General features: G+C 39.3%; 1 protein-coding gene across 3 annotated transcripts in view; it reads right to left on the bottom strand.

Annotated features, from left to right (window-relative positions):
* C17H12orf56 (chromosome 17 C12orf56 homolog) overlaps positions 1-17,164 on the bottom strand; it is a 96,186-nt gene that overhangs the window by 48,044 nt on the left and 30,978 nt on the right. For all 3 annotated transcript variants that reach the window (XR_015554914.1, XM_014786760.2, XM_087442084.1), the window contains exon 2: positions 5,071-5,233. Coding sequence is in view for 2 of the 3 variants with exons in the window: in XM_014786760.2 (XP_014642246.2) it covers positions 5,071-5,233 (163 nt within the window). In the remaining variant the exon portion in view is untranslated. The remainder of the gene's footprint in view (positions 1-5,070; positions 5,234-17,164) is intronic.

Genomic DNA, 17,164 nt, shown 5'->3' with positions numbered 1-17,164 from the left:
TAGGAAGAATGATCCTGTACCTAGGATGAAGTTGCCTCTTAAGCCTGATTTCTCCCAAGTTCACTAACCAATCTTGAACTTTCTCTTTTTTGTGCGAGGTCATTAAAAAGTTATGACAAAAAACAACTTTAGTGTCAATGTCTCTGCCTCTCTTTATCTTAGCTTTAAATTTTAATTCGTAACAATGGCGTGGAGCATCTTAGGACCCTCTCTGCTCTCCAGGGAATAATGAAGTACAGCTTGATCTCTGTTTCTACACATGGTAGAATGTTTGGTCTCCTGGATGCCACTGACCAGAGTCTGGCAGCTATACGGCAATGATGACAAGAGAGCCTGAATACAGATCCTAGAGAATAGAGTTGTCTGCCAGTGTACTCTCTGGTGGGCGCGCAGCAGCTCAGACTCTTCCTCAGGAGCTAAGGTCTGCAGTCCTTCAGCATTTAGCACAACGTACATCTGATGGCATGTTCAGTAGTGCTGGTCAGCTGAGGAACTTTCTTAGAAGGGACACTACAAAAAGGATGCATCTTCTTTGTGAACTGCAAGAGGTTTGATTATTTTTGTCAAAATCCTATTCCCGGCGGGAAGACTGCCGAGCTTATGTAAAAATTACCCACTAAACAGAGACTCATCAGTGCCTTGTTGTTTTAGTTTTACCCCACACATCACTGGTTTTAGAGAATGTTTAGGTTTTAGGTTTAAAATAAAAATTATATCTATATACACATATATACATATATATGTAAAACTTAGGTTCCATTTACATTTCATTAAATTATTATGTTTCATTCTAGTTTGGGGATTAGTCTACCTTACATTATGCCAATGTTTCAAAAGATACCACTAAAGCCATTAAGGTCTTTTATATGATACTAGAGCTGCAATGACCAATTTGGTAGTCACTAGCCACCCGCGGCTATTTAAATTAAATTAAATTAAATTATTCAGTTAGTAGCACTAGTCACATCACAAGTGCTCAGTGGCCACCGGCAGTAGATGGCTACTGTATCAGACATCGTTAGACTAGATATAGAACAATTCCATCATTGCAGAAGGTTCTATTCGACAGTGCTGTTCTAGAATGTACCTGAAACTCAGGGGCTAATAACTCAAGTCATTCTAGAGCTTTAGCTGCTAATGCAGTTCACCACTGTTGCTCTGCCTGTCAGCATTGTTCATGTAGAGTTTAATAACCATCCTCTTTCATCTACACATAAAAAGTACAATTCAAAGTGCTAACTGTGGCCCATATAAGGAGACGTGTGTACTATGGAGAAAAGTTTCTTTTTCTGTACATCTCCAGAAAAGCAGGGCCTAATTAGGAATCCTGTTAAATGTGTGATGATTAAACTAGGTATTTTTACGATAAATGATTTGCAATTTTGAGCTTCCTTTGTTGACTGGAGTGTGAGCACCTTTGCCACATGACACAAATATTCTCTAGGCTTTCACCCAAGAGGTTTGGAGCAAGTTCTAATAATTATCTTTATTTAAATGCTCAGTAGTTAATGTGTGCTGCTTCTCCAGGCGTGTCATCATTATTAACACTGAGGACTCCAGTAACAACTACTGTCAAATAGATGGTCAGGCAGGTGTGAGCCTATCTCTTGCGTCAGGACCACACATTACAGAATGTCTAGGGGGTGAACCACTGGGTATACAGCGATACCTAACCCTGGGAACAAGCAGCTTGAAGGAGACCAGGAATCAGTGCTTCACTGTTGGCATGTGGGGAAGGGGCAATGTTTTTGTCCTCTAATGTGTGCTATGTATGACTCCTTGTGACAGGAGCAGTTTTGTATTTTCAAAAGCCCCTGCGAAAAAGTGTCAGATGGTACCTTCAAGGAGGGGGGAGCTAATTCTATGAATAGCCATGTGCATGAACATAAGATAAGGTTTTTTAAAACTCCTCACTGCTTTTAACATCATTTGCAAAGTTTCTAGGAATTTGAATTCCATAAAACTTCTACCTGTAATTGGCTTCTTTAATTTTTTTTTTAATTTTTTTTTTTTCTTATTTATTTCCCCCCAAAGCCCCAGCAGATAGTTGTAGGTCATAGCTGCACATCCTTCTAGTTGCTGTATGTGGGACGCGGCCTCAGCATGGCCGGAGAAGTGGTGCGTCGGTGCGCGCCCGGGATCGAACCCGGGCCGCCAGCAGCGGAGCGCGCCCACTTAACCGCTAAGCCACGGGGCCGGCCCTGTAATTGGCTTCTTTAATGTGTGTTTTTATCTCCTTATACATGTTGGGAGAAAAAAAAAGCCAAGAATAATTATGCTTGTGGACAAGGATACATATGCATTTAAGGCAACCAACACCAGTTAGGTATCCTAATTAGTGTGACAAGAGACCTGGTGAGCAACCGGGCATTTAATAAGTCCACTAATTACAACAGCTTCTACAAACAGTTGCCATGCCATAGAGGGTCAGGGTGGAAAGGGGCTCGTCCGTGAGCGTGTACAAACATCGTCAATTTTCTCACACTCTGTAGCTACTCAGTACTCCACCAGGCTCTGGGTCTGACTTGGGGTGAAGTCTAGTGAAGAGTGAACGGGCTGCTCTGGGCTGGTCTAGCAACACGGGCTAGATATCAGAAGCAGAAGGGCCTACCCAGGACCCTCTCGGACCTCATCCTTCCTGTCTCCTTCTATGCTAAAGATGCGATCTCAACAGCTGACTGCTTTCCTGCTGTGTGCCCAGCCCTGCCCACATTATTTCATGTAATACAGCAGCCCTGTGAAGCTACTAATAGAGACGAGGAAACCAAGGCTCACAAAGGCTGAATGACTTGCAGACAGTCACACAGCCGGGAAAGGTGAGAGCCAGAATTCAAATCTGGGCTTAGCTGCGTCCCAAGTCCATGCTCTTTCTCTCTGCTTTTCACCCACTCCCAATACAGGATAGATACCGTAAGGGGCTCCTTTATATATATCACATTTCACAGACACATCCATATATATAAAATAAGACTATGGAAGTAAATAGTGTGATGCTGAACTATATATTCTATTTTATTTTTAGCCATTCGTCCTTGGATTTTCAAAACTTCACAAGAAAGGTTTAGGTAAAGCCCAAATGTGAAACACAAACGCAGGGCAGCTCTGGTTGAGTCGGGTGAGCTCTGCAAGCCCTGAATCCTCATCCTCCCCTCCCTTCCCCATCCCACGGTGGATCTTCTAGATCTCCTTGGGCATGATGGGAAAATCACCTGCACCAGACGCTGAGCTCCCTAAAAACAAGATCTAAGGATGACATTCATCTTTTTCTCTAGGTGTGAACCATAGTTCTCGGATGAACAGATTCCCAATCCATATTTTTGAATGAAGAGTGAATGCTGTTAGTAACCAAAATAAACCATAATTATCAGGGCAGGACCCTGTGGCTTCCCTTGATGGTGGGAGGCCCAAGGTTCACAGAGACAACTCTCAGGAGTTTTCCTAAAGCCAGGTTCACAATCTTTCCAGTTACCCTCTGCACTTCTTCACCAGGGTTTTCATTAAAATCCGTGGTTGTTAATAAGGTTATTAAAATCAAATAAGAAATGACCAAATGGAATCCAGATTCTAATTCATTGGTTTTTTTAAACTAATATTTAGTGAACACACTTCTTTTTCTATTTTTCTTTCTTTGTTTCTTTCCCCTCCCTCTCTTCCTTTCTTTCCACTCCTTTCTTTCTTTCCTTCCTTTCCACATATCCTTATTCATGGCAAACTATGTCTGGACACTATGCTGCTGATAACAGATTAGTCAGCTCATCCTCAATGTAAAGAACATTATATTCTCAACATCACTAATTGTCAGAGAAATGCAAATCAAAGCCACAATGAGATATCACCTCACCTGTTAGAATGGCTATTATCAAAAAGTCAAAAGATAACAAGTGTTGGCGAGGATGTGGAGAAAAGAGAATCCTGTGCACTGTTGGTGGGAATATAAACTCGTACAGCCACTATGGAAAACAGTATGGAGGTTCCTCAAAAAACTAAAAATAGAACTACCATATGATCCAGCAATCCCACTTCTGGGTATATATCTGAAGGAAATAAAATCACTATCTCAAAGAGATATCTGCACTCCCATGTTAATAGCAGCATTATTTACAGTAGCCAAGACATGGAGACAACCTAAGGATCCAGCAACAGTTGAATGGATAAATAAAATGTGGGGTGTGCGATGCAATATAATTCAGCCTTAAAATATGTAATATTATTCAACTTTAAAAAAGAAGGAAATCCTGCCATTTGTGACAACATGGATGAACCTAGAGGCCATTGTGCTAGGTGAAATAAACCAGACACAGAAAGACAAATACTACATAGTCTCACTTATGTGGAATCTGAAAAACGTGAACCGGGGGCCAGCCCAGTGGTGTAGTGGTTAAGTTCACGAGCTCTGCTTCAGGGGCCTGGGGTTCACTGATTCAGATCCTGGGCTCGGACCTATACACCACTCCTCAAGCCATGCTGTGACGGCATCCCATGTACAAAAGTAGAGGAAGATTGGCACAGATGTTAGCTCAGGGACCATCTTCCTCAAGCAAAAAAAAAAGAGGAAGATTGGCAACAGATGTTAGCTCAGGGCCAATCTTCCTCACCAAAAAAAAAAAATAATAATAATAATAAAGGTGAACTCACAGTAACAGCTAGTAGAATGGCGGTTACCAGGGGCTGGGGGTGAGGGGAAAACGCAGATGCTGGTCAAAGGGTACAAACTGTCAGTTATAAGATAAATAAGTTCTGGAGATCAAGATGAACAGCATGGTGACTGTAGTTAACAATAATGTATTGTACACTTGAAATTTGCAAAGAGTAAATCTCAAGTGTTCTCACCACAAAAACAAAAAAAAAGGTAACTATGTGACATGATGGATATCTTAACCAGCCTGATTGTGCTGATCATTTCACACTGTATACATATATCAAAACATCACATTGTACACCTTAAATATATTCAATTTTTATTTGTCATACCTCAATAAAGCTGGGGAGGAAAAAAAGAACATTATCTTTTTTGTCTCATAAAGAAATGTATCTTTTCTTATGTCGCTTTAAGAAATATACATTACATACCTTTTTTGTTGTTAGGATTGGCATGATGAAATGGAAATAAGAATTTCCTGACACCTTTTGATTTCTCACACTCTTTTTTCAAAACACTTGAAGAGTAGATAATACGAATGTGTTGGTTGGTTTCTCTACCTGGTGAACTCAAAAATTCTGGGTCATCATCAATCTGAAAAAAAAATTGATTGATCTGATTGAAGACAAATACAACTGCTTATCTAATCTGGGATAATAAGTCCCCCAAGCTTAGGGCAAGTTTAAACTGCATTCTTTCTTTTTGTTTTTTTCCCCGGGAAGTCTTTCCTCTTCTCATTGTTAGGTTTCCCAATTCCTCGTCTATTTGTTCTAGTCCTTACTAAAAATGTGCTCAGCAACAGAACCCAAGAAACTATTTACACTATTGGATTGCTAAATAAATAGTAACAGTGTTTTTGTTTGTTAAAATATATCCCTCCCCACTTCTATTTTGAAAATAGATTTTTTTCTAAAAGGTCTCAAATATGTTCGATTAATTGGGTTTAAACTAGGATTTTTCTATGCAAGAGACAATGTCCATTTGTAGGGAACAGTCTACAAACATTCTGTGAATTCAAACATCTAGGTTTGAACTATTCTAAGTTTCCTGCTCCTAAATAGCTCTCTCTTCTCTCCAAGGTACCCTGTTTTCTATTCTTAATTAGAAAGGGAAAAGGTCTCAATAAATACTTAGGATTTTTAGATCTTCTCTTTAACAACCTACTTCCCTTTTTATGACAGGTAGGCAGCAATAGCATCTGACTGAAAAGTGAAGCCAGAGAGTCACCAGAGGCTGATTAAAGCCATTAATTCAAGCATCAGGAGGCATTCCTCTCTAGGCTTTTTGCAAGTACTCACAATTTGGGTAAAAATGTTTCCTGTGATCATCCAGTTTCACCATTCTCTTTTCACAAATATGTGAAGGAAATATCAAATAATAATAATAATAATTTAAAAATATAATTCAGAGTAATTAAAGATAGGAAGATGGATTAATGAAAAGCTATCAGGATCTACTTAAATTTAATTTTCTAAATTATTTTCACATATATAGAGTTATGTAATTCAAACCAGGCTAATGAAGCATAGCCCAGTGGAGGTCTTCAGGGGATGTGCTTTAGTTAATAATAAAGTTTTATAGTTAGTAAAGGAATTCTCTTCTGCACAAAAGATTCTTTATAAAAGCCTTAAGTTATTTGAAACCTGCAAAGATATGTTTATAAAATTAGAGTCATATTATACATATAGCTAAGTTTTTTGTTTGTTTTGTGTAACTTTGTATTATGAATATTTTCCTCTTGCCTTTGTCAGGAAAAAATTATGAAAGGCTTTGAGATCGGCAAAAAAGATTATCCAGGTGTTCTCCACCTTTTATTGTCTTTGAGCTGTTTTAAAACTCTGTAAGTTGTAGAAAACTGGTAATAACACAAATGATTCTTGTTCATACTGATACAAATCGATAGTGTCCAGTGGAATACAACTTATTACCGCCCTTTGATAAAAAGAACAGCTCTTGGACATCTGGACCAGTGAGATTTTGTGTTTCTATGTTTACTGCTCTGAAACTATAAGCACTTTTGGTATCTAGGTGTCTGTAATTTAGAACAGCCTTTACCTCTTGTTGTGTTATTGGGTATATTTTCCTATTTCCAGAGGGTATTAATAAATTATTTATAAAGACTCTTAAAGGAACTCTGTCTGATGGCTGGTAGAGATAAATAAGCACTTAAGTAAAATGTTTCTGCCATTTTCAAAAAATAAGGAAATTTAACATCTAGTACTTTATTTTTTTTTTTTTTTTTTTTTTTTTTTTTTTTTTAAAGATTTTATTTATTTTATTTTTTGCCCCCAAAGCCCCAGTAGATAGTTGTATGTCATAGCTGCACACCCTTCTAGCTGCTGTATGTGGGACTCGGCCTCAGGATGGACAGAGAAGTGGTGCCTCGATGCGCACCCGGGATCCGAACCCGGGCCGCCAGCATCGCAGCGCGCGCACTTAACCACCAAGCCACAGGGCCGGCCCAAACATCTAGTACTTTAAATGTGCTGTACTTAAGAAAACTATTCTTACAAGAACAAACTCAGAAGTCTTAAGAATATAAGTTTATGTAATTAAGGTATGTCTTTGGCAAAAAAGAAAAGTTTAATAATTTTGGCTTAATAAAAACAGCTATATCTTAAGCCAGCCCTGAAGGTCTAGTGGTTAAAATTTGGCACACTCTGCTTCAGTGGCCCGGGTTTGGTTCCACAGGCATGGAACCACACCACTTGTCTGTCAGTAGCCATGCTGTGGCGGTGACTCACATGGAAGAACTAGAAGGATTTACAACTAGTATACATACAACTATGTACTAGGGCTTTGGGGAGGAAAAAAAAAAAAGAGAGGAAGATTGGCAACAGATGTTAGCTCAGGGTAAATCTTTCCCTTCCCAAAAAAAACCAGGGGCCAGCCCCATGGCCTAGTGGTTACGTTCGGCACACTTCACTTCGGTGGCCCAGGTTCAATTCCCAGGCATGGACCTACACCACTTATCAGTGGCCATGCTGTGGCGGCAACTCACTACAAAATAGAGGAAGATTGGCACAGATGTTAGCTCAGGGCAAATCTTCCTCAAGCAAAAAGAGGAAGATCCGCAACAGACGTTAGCTCAGGGCGAATCTTCCTCAGCAAAAAAAAAAAAAAAAAAAAAAACCAGCTATATCTTCTCAGATTTATCAGTGTTACATAACAATACATACATCTTATTCTACTGGGATTTGTTTTTCCTAAATTTATACAGATTTACTAATCAAATAAGCCATTATTACTCATACATAATGTTAAAAACTATAAAAAGTGTAAATTTGTGTTCAAAAAAATGGAATCATTATTCTGACAAATTTTTATTTAAACTTTGTTTTTTTTTTTAATTTTTTGTTTATTGCAGTAACATTGGTTTATGACGTAAAAATTTCAGGTGTACATCATTGTACTTCTATTTCTGCATAGATTACATCACGTTCACCACCCAAATACTAATTACAACCCATCACCACACACATGTACTGAATTATCCCTTTCACCCTCCTCCCTCCCCCCTTCCCCTCTGGTAACCACCAATCCAATCTCTGTCCCTATGTGTTTGTTTATTGTTGTTATTATCTACTACTTAATGAAGGAAATCATACGGTATTTGACCTTCTCCCTCTGACTTATTTCACTTTGCATTATACCCTCAATGTCCATCCATGTTGTCACAAATGGCTGGATTTCATCGTTTCTTATGGCTGAGTAGTATTCCATTGTGTATATATAGCACATCTTCTTTATCCATTCGTCCCTTGATGGGCACTTAGGTTGCTTCCAAGTCTTGGCTATTGTGAATAACGCTGCAATGAACACAGGGCTGCATGTACCTTTACAAATTGGTGTTTTCAAGTTCTTTGGATAAATACCCAGCAGCGGAATAGCTGGATCATGTGGTAGTTCTATCCTTGATTTTTTGAGGAATCTCCATACTGTTTTCCATAGTGGCTGCACCAGTTTGCACTCCCACCAGCAGTGTATGAGAGTTCCCTCCTCTCCACATCCTCTCCAACACATGTTGTTTCCTGTCTTGTTAATTATAGCCATTCTGACGGGCGTGAGGTGATATCTCATTGTAGTTTTGATTTGCATTTCCCTGATAGTTAGTGATTTTGAACATCTTTTCATGTGTCTGTTGGACATCTGTATATCTTCTTTGGAGAAATGTCTGTTCAGGTCTTTTGCCCATTTTTTAATTGGGTTGGCAGTTTTTTTGTTGTTGAGATGCATGAGTTCTTTATATATTTTGGAGATTAAGCCCTTATCAGAAGTATGGTTTGCAAATATCTTCTCCCAATTGTTAGGTTGTCTTTTCGTTTTGTTGATGGTTTCCTTTGCTATGCAGAAGCTTTTTAGTTTGATGTAGTCCCATTTGTTTATTTTTTCTATTGTTTCTCTTGCCCGGTGAGATGTGGTGTTTGAAAAGATGTTGCTAAGACCGATGTCGAAGAGCATACTGCCTATGTTTTCTTCTAGAAGTTTCACAGTTTCAGGTCTTACATTAAAGTCTTTAATCCATTTGGAGTTAATTTTTGTGTATGGTGTAAGGTAAGGGTCTACTTTCATTTTTTTGCATATGGCTGTCCAGTTCTCCCAACACCATTTGTTGAAGAGACTTTCTTTTCCCCATTGTATGTTCTTGGCTCCTTTGTCAAAGATTAGCTGTCCATAGATGTGTGGGTTTATTTCTGGGCTTTCGATTCTATTCCATTGATCTGTGTGTCTGTTTTTGTGCCAGTACCGTGCTGTTTTGGTTACTATAGCTTTGTAGTATATTTTGAAATCAGGGAGTGTGATACCTCCAGCTTTGGTCTTTTTTCTCAGGATTCCTTTAGCTATTCGGGGTCTTTTGTTGTTCCATATAAATTTTAGGATTCTTTGTTCTATTTCTGTGAAAAATGTTGTTGTAACTTTGATAGGGATTGCATTGAATCTATAGATGGCTTTAGGAAGTATGGACATCTTAACTATGTTAATTCTTCCAATCCAAGAGCACGGAATATCTTTCCATTTCTTTGTGTCTTCTTCAATTTCTTTCAGAAATGTTTTATAGTTTTCGGTGTACAGATCTTTCACCTCTTTGGTTAAGTTTATTCCTAGGTATTTTATTCTTTTTGTTGCAATTGTAAATGGGATGGTATTCTTAATTTCTCTTTCTGCTACTTCGTTGTTAGTGTACAGAAATGCAACTGATTTTTGTATGTTGATTTTGTATCCTGCAACTTTACCATATTCGTTTATTACTTCTAAAAGTTTTCTGGTGGATTCTTTAGGGTTTTCTATATATAAAATCATGTCATCTGCAAATAGTGACAGTTTCACTTCTTCCTTTCCAATTTGGATCCCTTTTATTTCTTTCTCTTGCCTGATTGCTCTGGCTAGGACTTCCAGTACTATGTTAAATAGGAGTGGTGACAGTGGGCATCCTTGTCTGGTTCCTGTTCTTAAAGGGATGGCTTTCAGTTTTTCACCATTGAGGATGATATTAGCTGTGGGTTTCTCATATATGGTCTTTATTATGTTGAGATACTTTCCTTCTATACCCATTTTATTCAGAGTTTTTATCATAAATGGATGCTGTATCTTGTCACATGCTTTCTCTGCATCTATTGAGATGATCATGTGATTTTTATTCCTCATTTTATTAATGTGGTGTATTACGTTGATGATTTGCGAATGTTAAACCATCCCTGCATCCCTGGAATAAATCCCACTTGATCATGGTGTATAATCTTTTTAACATATTGTTGTATGTGATTTGCTAGTATTTTGTTGAGGATTTTTGCATCCATGTTCATCAGTGACATTGGCCTGTAATTTTCTTTTTTTGTGTTGTCCTTGTCTGGTTTTGGTATCAGGGTAATGTTAGCTTCGTAGAATGAGTTAGGGAGCTTTCCCCCCTCCTCAATTTTTTGGAAGAGTTTGAGAAGGATAGGTATTAAGTCTTCTTTGAATGTTTGGTAGAATTTACCAGGGAAGCCGTCTGGTCCTGGACTTTTATTTTTGGGGAGGTTTGTGATTACTGTTTCGATCTCCTTACTGGTGATTGGTCTATTCAAATTCTCTACTTCTTCTTGATCCAGTTTTGGAAGGTTGTATGATTCTAAGAATTTATGCATTTCTTCCAGATTGTCGAATTGCTTGGCATATAGCTTTTCATAGTATTCTCTTATAATCTTTTGTATTTCCGAGGTGTCTGTTGTAACCTCTCCTCTTTCATTTCTGATTTTACTTATTTGTGCCTTCTCTCTTTTTTTCTTGGTGAGTCTAGCTAAAGATTTGTCAATTTTGTTGACCTTTTCAAAGAACCAGCTCTTGGTTTTATTAATTTTTTCTATTTTTTTTTGGTCTCTATTTCATTTATTTCTGCTCTGATTTTTATTATTTCCGTTCTTCTACTGATTGTGGGCTTGGTTTGTTCTTCTTTTTCCAGTTCCTTTAGGTGCATTGTTAGATTGTTTATTTGAGATTTTTCTTGTTTGTTGAGATAGGCCTGTATCGCTATAAACTTCCCTCTTAGAACCGCTTTTGCTGTATCCCATAAATTCTGGCATGTCGTATTTTCATTTTCATTTGTCTCCAGGTATTTTTTGATTTCTTCTTTGATTTCTTCGTTAACCCAGTCATTGTTCAGTAGCATTTTGTTTAATCTCCACGTATTTGTGGCTTTTCTGAATTTCTTCCTATAGTTGATTTCTAGTTTCATACCGTTGTGGTCACAAAAGATGCTTGGGGGCCAGCCCCGTGGCTTAGCGGTTAAGTGCTCGCGCTCCGCTGCTGGCGGCCCGGGTTCAGATCCCAGGTGCGCACCGACGCACCGCTTCTCCAGCCATGCTGAGGCCGCGTCCCACATACAGCAACTAGAAGGATGTGCAGCTGACATACAACTATCTACTGGGGCTTTGGGGGAAAAAATAAATAAATAATATATTAAAAAAAAAAGAAAAGATGCTTGGTATTATGTCAATCTTCTTAAATTTATGGAGACTTGTTTTGTAGCCCAATATGTGATCAATCCTGGAGAATGTTCCATGTACATTTGAAAAGAACGTGTATTCTTCGGTTTTTGGATGGAATGCTCTGTATATATCTACTAGGTCCATCTGTTCTAGTGTGTCGTTTAAGGCCAATGTTTCCTTATTGACCTTCTGTTTGGATGATCTATCCGTTGGTGTAAGTGGAGTGTTAAAGTCCCCTACTATTATTGTGTTACTGTCTATTTCTGTTTTTATGTCTGTTAATATTGCTTTATATATTTAGGTGCACCTACATTGGGTGCGTAGATATTTACAAGTGTTATATCCTCTTGTTGGATTGTTCCCTTGATCATTATGTAATGCCCTTCTTTGTCTCTTTTTACAGTTTTTGTTTTAAAGATTTTTTTTTTTTATTTATTTTATTTTTTGCCCCCAAAGCCCCAGTAGATAGTTGTATGTCATAGCTGCACACCCTTCTAGTTGCTGTATGTGGGACTCGGCCTCAGGATGGACAGAGAAGTGGTGCCTCGATGCGCACCCGGGATCCGAACCCGGGCCGCCAGCATCGCAGCGCGCGCACTTAACCACCAAGCCACAGGGCCGGCCCTACAGTTTTTGTTTTAAAGTCTATTTTGTCTGATATGAGTACTGCTACCCCAGCTTTCTTTTCATTGCCATTTGTGTGGAGTATCTTTTTCCATCCCTTCACTTTCAGTTTGTGAGTGTCTTTAGGTCTGAAGTGTGTCTCTTGTATGCAGCATATATATGGGTTTTGTTTTTTTATCCAGTCAGCCACCCTATGCCTTTTAATTGGAGCATTTAATCCACTGACGTTTAAAGTAGCTATTGATAAGTATGTACTTACTGCCATTTTTCAACTTTTTTTTTTTTTTTCTCAGTGTTTTAGTAGTCCTTCTCTGTTCCTTTCTTCTTCTATACAGAATTGATGGTCACTTTAGTTTGACCTCTGTCTGAAAGCTGTACTCTTAACTCCCCTCCTCCCTCCTTTTATGTTTTTGATATCATATCTAACCTCTTTTTTGTGCATTTGTATCCAATACGTTCTAATCATGGAAATGGATAATTTTTCCTATTTGTGGTCTTCTCTTTTCCCCTTAAATCAGTCCCTTTAACATTTCTTGTAGCACTGGTTTCTTGGTGACAAACTCCTTTAATTTTTGCTTATCTGGGAAAATTTTGATCTCTCCTTCCATTTTGAATGATAACCTTGCTGGGTAGAGTATTCTTGGCTGTAAGTTTTTTCCTTTTAGCACTTTAAATATATCATGCCATTCTCTTCTAGCCTGTAAGGTTTCTGCTGAGAAGTCAGCTGATAGCCTTATGGGGTTTCCTTTGTATGTAACTTGACATTCTCTTGCGGCTTTTAGGATTCTCTCTTTATCTTTAATTCTGGACATTTTGATTATGATGTATCTTGGTGTGGGCCTCTTTGGGTTTAGCTTGTTTGGGGCTCTCTGTGCTTCCTGTACCTGGATATCTGTTTCCTTCCTTAGGTTAGGGATGTTTTCATCTATTATTTCTTGAAATAGATTCTCTGCCCCCTTGTCTCGCTCTTCTCCTTCCGGGACACCTATAACACAGATGTTAGTGCGCTTGATGTTGTCCCAGAGGTCCCTTAGACTGTCCTCACTCTTTTTAATTCTTTTCTCTTTTACCTGTTCACCTTGGGTAATTTCTTCTAGTCTTTCGTCCAGCTCACAGATCCGTTCTTCTGTATCCTCTACTCTGCTTTTGAGTCCCTCTAATGAATTTTTCATTTCCAGTATTGTATTCTTCATTTCTGATTGGTTCTTTTTTATATCTTCCATTTCTTGTTGACATTCTCACTGAGTTCATCTATTCTTCTCCCCAGATCAGTGAGCATCCTTAACACTCTTAGTTTGAACTCTCTGTCGGGTAGGTTGCTCATTTCTGTTTCACTTAGTTCCTTTTCTGGGGTTTTGTCCTGTTCCCTTACTTGGAATGTATTCTTTTGCCTCCTCATTTTGCCTCTTTCCCTGTGCTTGTGTCTCCACGTATTAGGTAGGTCAGCTACGTCTCCTGCTCTTGGATAGGTGACCTTATGTAAGTGATGCATTAGGAGGCTTCCAGTGTGCTTCCCTCAGTTCTTGATGTTCCAGGGGGTGACCCCTATGTGGGCTACGTGTGTCCTTCTGTTGTGGCCTGTTTGTTCTCCCTGTAGGCGCCCAGGTAGGCTGAGTTATGCTCCTGGCCAGCTGTTGTAATGCTCTGCTGCTTGTAGTTGTTGTGGGCCCTTCAGTCTCTTTATCACGTGTGGGGAGCCCCAGCACAGTTGGCTGCAAGTTCTAATACCACATTTGTGTTGCAGTATTTCTTTTAAGTGAGTAGGCCCCCACCGTGGCAGGTTGTTAGGCTCAGGGCCTTACAATTGCTGTAAGCCTCTAGCCTATTAGGTCTCTTGTCAGCTCTCTGAGGATTGCAGCTGGGTGGGACTGGCCTCAGGCAAAGGAGCACCCAATCGTTTCAGGCTTTGGAAGGTGGGGTAAACCTCCTATGTGAGTCTTTGAGAAGCACAAGTCTTCTGCAGCTGACAAACCCTGCCACCCACAGGTCCACACACACAGTCAACACAGTCCTGCCCCGTGTGAGCACCCCGACCTCCCCAAGTGGACCCAGTCTCTCCACGGCGGGAGCCCCACACACTCCACCATCGCCCCACACTCTCCACCCGCTCCTTGTGCACACCCTGCCCCGCTCAAGTCGGCTCAGTTCCCAGGCTGTAGAGAATCCAGTCACCAATCTATGCAGGCCCACAAGTTGCCTGAGGGCTTGTTGTTGGGTGGGGCCAGTCTCTAGGGTGGGCTGCCTGCCCTGGCTGAGCTGGATTAAATCGGTGCTCTAGCAGGTGGGGCAGACCCTGGGCTAGCAGGCCTCAGGGAGAACTCCAATGGTGTCTGTGTCAGCACGCCCACACCAGGCCACAACAATGGCCGCCGCCAATGTCCCAGCCCCTGGAGAGGTCTCACCCCTCACCGAGATGCACTCAGGGCCTATTAGGTGAGTCTCTTTTCACCACAGCACTGTGCACCTTTCTTTCTGGTGATTTTAGGATGCTTTCTGAAACGGGTGAGTTTGCGCACGGGCCCTTTAAGAGCCGGTTTTAGTTTCTTTGTGAACCGGGTTTTCTAGGGGTACTCCCCAGTGTTTTAGTAGCAGGCAAAGTCAGATATTATGCTGCTGGTCTCGATTGTGCTGGGTCCACAAAATGCCCACAGCGGGGGCGCTCCCCGGCTCAGGGCCCCGCGCCTCCAGGGAGGGCTGCGTACCTGTGAGCTGCTCCTGGCGGCCGTGACGCTGGCGGCTTGTGAAGGCGGCGTTTTTCCTCTCCAGAAGGGAGTCTCTGCCTCTTCCACCCCAGTTAGGATTGTCCGTTGTTGCAGGAGTTCCTCTTATCCAGTTTTCAGTTCTGTCTCAGGGGTAATTTTTCCACAAGTAGTTGTAAATTGGCTGTGTCCACGGGAGGAGGTGAGTTCCGAGTCTGCTTACGCCACCATCTTGACTCTGCCCCCTAATTATGTTTTATAATATCTCAGATTGAAAATAATTTGCAAGCTCTTTAGATAACTTAAAACCTTGGACTGATATTAAAGTGAGTTATTTAATGGATAATCATTAGATAACAAAATAATTTTTAAGTAAGAGGAAATACTCAAACACTGGCTACTTGAGCATAATTTTAAATGTATATACTTTTGCTTCTTATTTTTATATTCTATAGAAAGGCTATATCTTTTGGTCATGTTAATGAATGTGCTCATTTACAAAGGTTCCATGCTTATGAAAGAGGTTCTTTCCAAGATGTTACTTTCCATATCTATTTTTAAGTGTTTTATTTTCACTTTGACTAAATAGGTAACCAAGAATTCTTTCTCAGGCACCCATGATCCTCTTTTAACCAAGTATCCAAATCTCCTCTAATAACCTCTTGATTTTTGCTTTCCCCAAATCAGATCCTAATTATAAATAAATATATAAAATTTCAGGATATATAAAACTTGCAGGATATCTTTTACACCTAAAGTATCTTTGAGATTCCCCAGAGGGCCCCTGAAAAATAATCACAAAGATCTGTTCTTTCGCCTTATAAAAAGAGAAGTGCTTGAAATAATTAGGTTCATTTGGTCTATTTACTATTGTAAATTTCATGGGAAGAGTTATGCAATCAGAAGAGAAGCTCAGCCTTCCTTAGGTTAAATTTATATTGGTAAAATATGATAAATATTTCAGAAATTATATGGTTTATGGCAAGTTGGAGATTTGTCAATGCCCTTACTGTTCATGACATGTTTTCATATATCAGAGTCTTGGTGGTACTTGGCCTCATCATATTAGACAACAGCAGTATAGTGTTATCAGTCATAATTCAGACATTATGCAAAATGTTGACTTGGCCACAGCCTTGCTTTTAATTTGAATTTACCAACTTCTAGACCAGTAAATTTTTAGTGGGGAATTATGTCAGTCTTCCCTATGCAGTCTGTAAAAAATACAGACATCTGGGCCCTATTTCAGACTTACTGAATCTTTTTACTTGCTATTCTTGGTTTAAAGCTGGTCCATTCATTGCATAATATATATATATTTTATATATATATATAATATCTATATAATGGCATTATATAGATATAATATCTCGGTATTATCATACATTATATTCAAGACTCTCTCTATATAAAAATTATGTTTATTCATTTTTACAAATCAGATGTAACTTTTCTGGATGTCTTGGAAAATAGGCTTCATCACTATCCTTAGAGACATTTTCTCTAATTTTTTACAGTGGCTTTATTACCTTTGTTTTGCATGCCATAGGAACATCCAAATTTTCTTGTCAGTTGCCTATTCTTATGAACCCTCATCAGACCTTTCACATTTGAAAGTTCTCAATAATAAACCAACCACAGCCATTTGAAGGCTCTGTCTCTACAGGTAGTTTTTCTTTTATTAAGATGCTTGCTTGAAGCTTCTACTATAAGCTAAAGGTCAGAGTTTGCGTCTTCAACTAAGAAGGACCGTCTCACAGCCTCCTGGAGAAAGGACTGAACCAGGTTCTTCAAGCTATTTTTTTAAACACATATTTTTTTATTGAGGTACAATTGACTTGTAATTCTTCAAACTATTAACACTTCAAAGCCACGCTGACATTACTTGGACAACTCTCAAACCACCCCAGTGGACTGAGTCAGGATTTCCAGGACTCTATTAGGTTAGACAGCTTCATGAGACTCTTGACCCAAGATCTACCAGGACAAGAATTAACTGTATAGGATTAAATGAAACTAATGAGGGAAAATTTATTTTGGCTATTTGTTTGGAGTATTATTGATGTTGTTTTAACATCTATTTTCTGGATATAAAAGGAAGCTGTTTCTCTTTCTTCTTAAATGATAACTCATGTGTAACCCACAATTTAGTAGATTCTGCTTCTGTAAACCGAAAATGTTTAAATATCTGATTTTCACTGGCTCTCCCAGAATTGAGAAACTCTTACTAGATTCAA

Source organism: Ceratotherium simum, chromosome 17, assembly GCF_057802395.1.
Source record: "Ceratotherium simum simum isolate JZ-2026a chromosome 17, ASM5780239v1, whole genome shotgun sequence".
NCBI lineage: Eukaryota > Metazoa > Chordata > Mammalia > Perissodactyla > Rhinocerotidae > Ceratotherium > Ceratotherium simum.
This window is presented reverse-complemented; position numbering and strand designations above follow the sequence as displayed.